The sequence below is a fragment of the Salvia hispanica genome, chromosome 6 (genome assembly GCF_023119035.1).
Source record: "Salvia hispanica cultivar TCC Black 2014 chromosome 6, UniMelb_Shisp_WGS_1.0, whole genome shotgun sequence".
Classification (NCBI taxonomy): domain Eukaryota; kingdom Viridiplantae; phylum Streptophyta; class Magnoliopsida; order Lamiales; family Lamiaceae; genus Salvia; species Salvia hispanica.
Window position 1 is genome coordinate 23592884 of NC_062970.1, and position 9221 is coordinate 23602104.

A 9221-nucleotide genomic window follows, 5' to 3' on the forward strand; every position below is an offset into this window, starting at 1 on the left:
CAAACTCTTCGACGTCAAGTGACCATGGCTGTGGCGAGGAACGAGAGGTGGGATAATGCTGAAGGAACTGATCTTCTAGAGAGAATTCTACTAAGTGTGTTGAGAACCGAGAACTTCGAACCAAACTCTTAGGAGGCGTCTATCCAAAAACTCTTTCTCTCTCTCCAAGTGGCTTCTTTTATAGGGAGGCTTGCCCTTGCTTTTAGGGTAGACTTCTCCCGCGTTTTGAACTTTTTTCCCTTGTCAATGATCATCCCAGCTATCCTCCTTCTCCATCTCGAGCCTTTTCTCTGGCATGCATCCTGGTCAGTATCGCACCCTTCTGGCGCCCTTTTCACTTGCATCACCTGAATCGTCTCCTACTGACTTGGATCCTTTAATCCTGCACACTTAAGCAACTGTTTTGCAGATAATAAATGCATTTCACGACATACTGACCAGTAACCAAGGCTTAGAATATGACTTATCAGGTCGGTATTTCGATATTTTTCCACTGCCCTACTAATAGCTTTATTTTGATGGCCCAAGTACTAAATTCATTTATGGGCAAACTACCTTTTATTCTATAAAACTAAATATATAGATAAAAACAATAAGAATTCATTGTCATCCCCCTATTTTAAATTTCTTATTTCGGACATAACAAACTACTGTTCACACACAAAAGTGTTAATCCTATTAAGTTTTCATCTTCATGCATTCCCATGGGAATTAATCTCTTCCTTCACTCCAAACTTCATCAATGGAGGCATATCAAGTGGAAACCCAGCATCAAAACATTGTCCATCATCAATTTCATATGGAAGGCCAACCAGAACGTCGTCCATCAACATGTCGATGTTGCTCCCAGTAAAAAGGCTATCATCATCACTGAATTTGAGATTGTGGATCTTGTCAAAGCCGTAGTCCTGCACCATGTGGTCATCGAGGCTTTTGATGTCCATCTCCTGCGGTGTGGTGATTTTACTGTTGCTGAGAATTCCGTGATCAGCAGTAGCCGGCAGTTGGATGTTTTTCGATCTCCTGCTACCCCCTTTTTAAAAGTTGAGGCTCTTGATGTAGTTCTGGAGGAGGGAGCTAGGCCGAGGCCACTTGGTCCTGCATTTTCTTCTGGTGAATTGCCTCCTTTTTGTTGCGTTCCAGTGGTTCTTGATGGTATTCTCAGTCCTTCCGGGAAGACTTTTTGCAATTTCAGCCCATTTGTTCCCCACTAGAGAATGAACCTCAATCAGTGTTCTGTCTTCTTCCAAAGTCCATACATCCTTCTGAATTGGACAAAAAGAGTAAGCAATGATTCATTGGATTATTTGGCTGAACATAAAGTTAGTAGAAGACTATGGTCATCATATAGTTATTGACGTATGAATGCATGAAAACATAACTTAAGAAATATTAACGAACAAGAAACAGTAAAATTAAGGATAATTCAAACCAACTTTAATATCAGGCCTCAGATGGTTATGCCATCTCTCTCTGCACTGCTTGCCTATCCTTCCTTTCAGCTTTTGGGCAATATTCGACCATTTCCTCACACCATATTTCTCCACCAGATGGATCAAGAGTCTACAGATTACATAGTAAAGCACTCAAGCCTCAAACAGTTAAACAATTCATAAAAATAGATACAAAAGGTTATTCTCACCTGTCCTCTTCAGCAGTCCACTGCTCCTTGGCTGATTTGGACTTCTTTATGGCCCTAACAGACGATTTGGTCGACAAAGATTCATTGATGTTGCTATTACTGCCATGAACTATGGTTCTGTTGCTTTTATTGCCATCTTTGTTATGGTAGCCAAGATCATCTCCAGTCACACAAGATCTCTCATCGGGAACCGCAAAGCATAAAGGCTTTGAATTGAATTCAGAAGTTGTTTTAGTTACCATTGACGAACCTTTCCAGTCTGGAAAGCTCAAGAATCCACCAGCCTGGAAGTCCTGAATGGTTGAAAGCATGCTGCCATTTTCCTCATAAGGCTTGTACCTGTATAAACCAAAATCTGTAACAGAGCCATTGGGAAAGGAAGCAAATGGATCAAAGCCATTGGCATGTATCCCAGTATCCCAATTACACAATGAGGCAGTCATTGGAAGCTGTTCAAGGTCTTGGAAATCTTGAAGGTAACCTTTTGATGACGAGAAGTTTCCCATGCCAAAGTCATCATCTAGGATTTCTTGCTTCAGGTTCATATTGGAGAAGCCAGTAGGATGAGAAATGGCACTGCAGTTGTTGTTATTGATCTCCATTGGAGCATTCAGGGGCATGAGAAGGAATGAGGGCAAGATGGAAGAGGTCGCTATGGTGAAAATTTGTTTCTTGAATGTCTTATAGTGCAGTTAAGTAACTATTTATTAAGGAAGTAAAAACGTATATAATGTTTTGTAAACTGCAGTGCACCATCGATCTGTCAGTTGATCCAACGGTTGAAATAGCAAGCAACTATGATTGTTTTAGATAAAAAATCAATAGGTGCCAAACACTCAGGTAAATCATAACCATGGCTCTCTCTATTTAGATACAGACACCTAGGTCCTGATTGTTAATCACGTTATCAAACATACTCTACGAAAAATTACAGAACTAAAATATATTGCTGGTATCCAATTCTTATGTCAATAAGCATGTTCTTGAACAGTGCATGCGGACTATAGTGGATCTTGTGAAAATCTTTAACAGAACTGAGCAATGTAAGCAACAAGCAAGAGGCTATGTATATTGCAGTTTAAGGATTTATAATTTATCTGCAAATATTCCAAAAGTACTCAATTTTTTTTAAATTTTGGATCATCTAAAAATTTGTAACCAACTGTGTATATGACATGATATAGTCTCTATCATTTTACATGACAAGTACATTATCTCAATGCTGTTAAGGATATTCATGAAATGAAACATTAAGTAAGACCAACATGGAGTGAAGGGTACAACTGAAAACTATGGTGCATCATTATTTGTCCAGGTAAAATTAATAGTTACTAAATCATATGGTGTGGTTGTCAATTTGTGCAATACCATTTGAAGTATGAGTTACATTACTACTGTTTAATTTCAGGTTCCTATGCAATTAAATTTCAACAGAGGCATAAAATTTTGAATCCAGTAAATAATGAATTTCGTAACCGTAGCATTAATTATGTTTTCAGTCATCTCTCCCACATTATGATACATTGATTTCAGAATTACTTACTCTCTTTAAAGTAAAATTTAATGCTGCAATTGATTATGGGTTTAGCATTAACTCAATCAACATTTGTACATAATATCATTCATTAGCTACTGATAGTTCCATACCACATGTTGAGTTCAGCATGAAATGGTTACAAAAATTTCCTTCTGGCAAGTGGCAAATCATGTGAAAACATTCCTCCAATTTCCTTACAGTAAACATCACTAAAATTTTACCAAGAAATGTAACTCAAAATAAAGTTTCACCAGAAAATAGAAATTTGAATAAGCAGGGTCCTCAATTACAAACTACTAACCTAACGAACTCATCATAATATTGGTTCACCTAAAAAGATAAAGATTATACCATCGGGTTGCGTTAGTGTGCTAACTAATTTACAGTAATAACTAATAACTTTCAATTCTGTGTATTAAAATTATCAACACAAAGACATAATCATATCAATACAACATGTAAATTTAAATATCAACACAAAGACATAAGTTTATCAACACAATAAGATTGATAAATTTATGTCTTTGTATTGATATTTTAACATACAAAATTGATATTAGTTATTAGTTATTACTGTAAATTAGTTATTATTTGATTACACACCTTACCCAAATCCACTGAAAGTTGATTTTCTATAGGCAAAGATATGATTAGACAACAAACAGAATTTAAATGCAGGCGAAAAAATTTCCATATATGTCATTGCATGTAGGATTTTCCGAGGCTGAAACAAAAAGATGACAGACAAGCATACAAGAACCATTGAGACTAGAGAGAAATGGAAAGACAAAAACCTTCAGAGGTGATTTTCTTCTGACATCAGGCTTCAAACTCCACAGATACAGAAGGGAAGATCAGGGAACCCGTGGTTTGCTATCCCAGGTTTCTCTTGCTTCAAGAAGATGTGGGCAGTATCTTTGAGCCAATACTTCAACTTGTTCAGCAAATGATTTATTTCCAATGTGACCTAGATGTAGAACCATCTGGTTCCAACGCTTTCGACATAAATCTCCATCTCTGGTATCAATAAGATCATCCCATCCGACATCTTCCATGCAAGTTGCATCCAGGCTATAAAGTGCACTTAGCAGACGATAGTCATCTGAATCAGCCCATACACCTTGAGCTACCATAGGTGATGTTAATTGATTGTACCACTTTAAACAGCAAGCCGCTTGTGCTCGAGTGGATAACTCATCACTAATTGCAGTCCAAGCAATATTGTCCCGCAACATTCCATGCTTGGACCTCTTCTCTTCAGAAAGTTTCAATTGCAGATCAGTATTCACCAGATCGAATAATCTCTGATACTCTTCTTGTGACCAATTTCCTTTCTTCCTGTCACGTAACTTTATCCTGCGCCAAGTATCCTTCACATGCCATGTATGTTTACCAAGTTCATCTGCCAAGGCCCTCCACTTGTTACCATGCTCTTCCTGGTATTTCAAAACCATGTCATACTCTTCTTGAGTCCATTTCCGGCTCTCAGACCTCATAAATAAAATCCGAGCACGATAATAAATAGCATTATATGGTCTGTATGGAATGGAAGACGCTATTTCTTTCCAGCAACCTTTCAGTTCAGGGTGCTTGCTAGAGTTTAAGATCATGTTCACACCTTCATCACCTAACTCGTGATCCTCTATGTACTTCATAACAGAACCTTTCACAATCTCATCTTCTTCAGGTGTGAACCGCTTGGCTCTTACCAGATTGTCCTTCTTTCCACCCTCCTCAGTATTTGATTCAGGAGGGAGAGGAAATACCTCATCTTGATCAGAAAATCGGACTTTCTTATTACTTTTGCTAGGTAAAGTATCATCTGAACCTTTCACCACCAAACTGGACTTTCTCTTTTTCCCTTTCTTTGCATATCCATCTTCATTGTCTCGTTCATCAGTAGAACCATTTTCGGAAAGTTTGGACTTCTTTTTCTTCCTTTTGTTGGTAAGCTCTGCTTCTTTTTTTTGTGTTTCTAGTGTATTCAGAATACTGTTGGTGTCACTATCTACATGCTCTTGCTGAATAGGAGGCAGATCATCTTTGTAGTGTTCTTTCTTTTTGTGCTTCTTTTTTTTCTTCCTTTCATGATTATTCTTGGTAGCAACATCTTCATTTATTGATTGAGTATGATCTTCAACATCATACAACACATTTTCCTGCCTTTTTAAAGATAAACCAACTTTACCAGATTTATTGTCAGTATGAGTGTCTCTTGACATGACAAAACAGTCATTCTTCTTCTTTTTCTTGCCCTTCTTTTCCTTCCTAATCTCCGCGGCATTGACCATGCAATTCTCACTATCCCCTCGGATCACATCTCCATCTTTCTCTCCCACCTTACCGTCGTTTCTCTTCACTTTCTGCTTCTTCTTCTCTTTCATAACTTCTTGGCCGCTCACTTCTCCCGATGCATTTTCTCCCTCTTGCCAATTGATACTCGCACCCCTCTTTACTTCGCCAGTATCATGTGTCTCAACAATCTCATTCTTGTCCTTCTTCTCTCTTTGTTTTCTCTTCCTTTCAGCATTATCCAGTGCTAATCCACTGGAACTCTCCCCGTCCCTTTTAGCTTTATCAATCATTAATCCACCACCATTCTCACCAGATACTACATTTAATTCACTTTTTCTAGAACCACTCTTCATGACAGCCTTAGCATCATCGGCTCCCTTGTTTTTCTTCTCCTTCTTCTTCTTTTCTTTGCCCCCTTTATGATCCTTGTTCAGTTCAGCAATACATTGATTCTCAGATGTTGGAGCTGCTTTCACAGTATCAACATTATAACCCTCTACTTCGCTTTTGGCACTTTTTTTCTTATCCTTTTTCTTCTGCCTGATTCTCTCCTCATTACTCTGGTTCACATTAACAACTGGACCTTCCTCATCCATGCCTAGCTGAAGATGAGAAATCATAGAAACTAAGAAACAAATTCATAAACGAAACCCATACAGCTAAAGCTCTCCCTGAGGATAATCCATGGGAAAAAACACAAATAATGACCCCGATAACTAAGAATTCCTAAAGCACCTAGTAATTAAACTACATGAATTCAATAATCAATAATCATTACGCTAAATTCTAACGTTGATCCAGCTCAATCGCAATACATTACCGAAAAAAAATTGTAATTTTATTTTGAATCCACATAAACAGCAGGGAGAGAAGAGGGAAAGCAAAACCTAACCAAAAAACAATTTTCCAACAGAAATAGAGATGAAATCCACAGTAGCTCTTAATCCTTTGAAGGAATTTTATCTCGAATCGACGTAAGCAGCAGATGGAGAAGAGCAAAGGGAAAACCTAACCGAAAAACAATTTTCCAATAGAAAAAGAGATTGAATTTCGAAATTGATTCGTAACCTAGTGTGGCGCAGCAGTGTAGAGGCGGCGGCGTGTGGTAAAATCTCTGAACCAGAATATGGGATTTTCGCCTAATTCTCTTTATAATTTTATTACTCAAACAAAATAAAAACCCCCAATCGATATGGCGATGCGTCGCAAAGGTCCACTTACAAATTTGACAAATAAATACTATCTTATTACTTTAATTAAATGGCTATAATATTGTAGCAAGGCCTCATTTCTTTAGCATAATCACTAATAGTCCAAATCTATAAATTAATTTGGAAGTTGAGTTCTCTAAGTTATAAGAGAAAGTATTACAGTTTACATAAATAAGTAATATAGATACGTGATAAAAACATTCCTTTCACCGTTTGATAAGGCTAATTTCATGCATCGGTTATATGGTGAAAAACACTTTATTTTACTGGGTCTAACGCAATTTTTAAGCCAGGTGTGTGAAGGAATCGCTAGATCCAGGAAGAGCTGGAGGCAATGGACTAGCGAAAGTAAAGTGAGCAGAGTTGAAGAGAAAAATGGCTAGACGAAGGAAGTCCAAAGCCGAGGGTAACGAAGACTATTCACACCCTGCTGGACCCACTTCTACGCCTATATAAAGAGGAGCATGCAACACACAAGATATACATGATTTTGCTCTCAGCTCACACACTTACACACACTTGGGAAAAATGGGAATTCGGGGGTAGTTAGGGGTTCATCTTCGGAGAAAGTTAGTGGTAACACCGTCCTCACGGAGGGCGAAGATACAATCAGTTTACATTCAGTTTTTGCACTCTTATTCCGTCGAACTTCAACGTTTTCGAAGTCGATTGGTTGCTGGCTACTTACCGATATTCTATGCATTTAGTTTATGTCATGATGGTGTTATTTTGTGTTGATTTACGTTGATTATGTGCCTTTGAGGTTTAATTTCAGAAGTTGAATGTTATTCTCTGTTTTGGATGTTTATGTGCTTGATCTGGGAAATAGGTTGTGGATCTGTGTTGTTGTTGTTGATCGGTGGTTGTTTGGCGAATCTGTAGCTATGGATATACTTTTGGTCGGAGTTTGTTTCGGATGCTTGGATCCGGAGTGGATTTAGTATCCGAAGTGTGGATCTGAACAGGGGAAACCGAGTTGTGCATGATTTTGAGTTTTCTGCTCTCTTTCTATTTTACTTCGTCTAGTAGTCGCAGATCTGCTCATGTTAAATTGTTCTTCGATTTTATTGCTTTAAATTCAGTCTGCTTGTTTCGATTCACGTCCTATCTCTGTTTTTACTGGATGTTTTATGCAAATTGTTGGAGAAGATGATGTCGCTGTTAGTTAGTACTTTAGTTAGTTGTTTTTCAGCTTTTCATCCGTATTTTACCTTTTCAGTAAATGGTCCCCACCGTCAGTTGTTTTCCCAGGCCTAGGTAATTTAGGAAATAGTTTTCTTAGATCTAGTGATCGTCCCGTTGTTCCAGTTTATATGCATGATTTCTGTTTTGTCTAGATCTAGATGTTAGCGTAGCAGATTTCAACTCCAAGTCTAGTTCAATTTCCTCAACCCAAATTGCGTGGCAGCAGCCAACCCAAAAATAGTTCCCGAAGTCCTTGAACCTGTTTATTGCGCATTCATCTCTGTGGGATCGATCCCTACTTCCCTGTGCTAATTTTAGTATACGTGGTTGAGGGTTTTGAAGAGGTATTCTGTGTGTCCGACGACCGAGATCTTTCGACGATCCGTGAGTTCCTAGACCCTGTGATCTAGTGGATTCGCTGGATCTAGGAAGCTTGATATTCCTTACTGTGCACACAGTCTAAACATCAGCAGCTTCAAATGGCGCCGTTGCCGGGGATGGATGGCGTTAATTGTTATTGCGTTTGAGGATTTGGTGTAAATAGTTTAATTTATGTTATTTTGTTTTTCTTGACAGTTTATGAACACGGGCTTCCATTCTAGAAGTTGGGCTAGTTCATCTGGGTCAGGAAGCGGCCGATACAAGTGGCAGGTCAAGGAGTCTACGTCCACTATCACCACCAGATCAGGGTTAAGGACAGTAGACCCGTTTCCGTTCGAATCAGAAAGTGAGAAGGAGTGGAACTCGTCAGGAGAAGAGGACCCAAAGTCGTCCACAGAAACAGAGCATTCCGAGACTGAGGAGGAGGAAGACCCAAATATGGCACATTTAGTGGATCCCGATCCGGAGATAGGTTCACTCACCGCGCATCTAGACGGTGAGCCCGCCCATGCCATAGTCTCAAACCCGCGCCGGAGGTCTATTGATATCAAGACAAATGTGCTCGGAGTTTTGCCCACATTCTCTGGACGAAGGAACGAATGTCCTTACGAATTCCTAAACGAGTTTAGTAAGTTGTGCAGCATTCAAAAGCGACCCAACGAGGCGACTGAGGAGGACTACCGTTTGCGTGCAGTCCCGTTTGCCCTTAAAGGGGAGGCTAATACTTGGCTGCTGAGGCTCCCACCAGACTCGATCAACACATGGAAGGACTTCAAGCTGGAGTTCTTGGATTATTTTTTCCCGTCCAACAAGACAAATGCCTTGAAGAAGGAGATCCAGGAGTGCAAGCAAGAATATGATGAGTCTCTGAGCTCTTATTGGTCCCGGTTCAAGGGACTGTTGGATGCTTGTCCGAACCATAGGATGATTGAAGCAGAGACTTACTATCTGTTTTACGAAGGTGCAAACC

The 9221-nt window shown here is 39.2% G+C and overlaps 1 protein-coding gene and 1 pseudogene across 4 annotated transcripts; both read right to left on the bottom strand.

The window, feature by feature from the left end:
* Positions 1-539: 539 nt before the first annotated feature.
* On the bottom strand, positions 540-2292 carry LOC125192953 (annotated as a pseudogene).
* On the bottom strand, positions 1846-6671 carry LOC125192952 (RNA polymerase I termination factor-like). 4 transcript variants are annotated; one of them, XR_007171497.1, is made up of 3 exons: positions 6367-6517; positions 3974-6076; positions 1846-1981 (listed from the first exon to the last, which is right to left on the bottom strand). XR_007171497.1 is itself a non-coding variant. In XM_048090634.1 (2 exons), exon 2 carries the CDS (start codon positions 6068-6070, stop codon positions 4034-4036), a length of 2037 nt encoding a protein of 678 aa, XP_047946591.1. In that variant the 5' UTR covers positions 6071-6076; positions 6543-6671; the 3' UTR covers positions 3853-4033. The 4 variants fall into 4 exon arrangements, 3 of the variants coding, with proteins under 3 accessions (XP_047946591.1, XP_047946592.1, XP_047946594.1); XM_048090634.1 differs by lacking the exons at positions 1846-1981; positions 6367-6517 and adding an exon at positions 6543-6671 and having other exon boundaries at positions 3853-6076; XM_048090635.1 differs by lacking the exons at positions 1846-1981; positions 6367-6517 and adding an exon at positions 6543-6638 and having other exon boundaries at positions 3853-6072.
* Between the last annotated feature and the right edge of the window lie 2550 nt (positions 6672-9221).

What these genes read in the sequence shown, in the direction of transcription:
- LOC125192952 (XM_048090634.1), bottom strand. Translation starts at nt 6,070, where the DNA reads ATGGATGAGGAAGGTCCAGTTGTTAATGTGAACCAGAGTAATGAGGAG.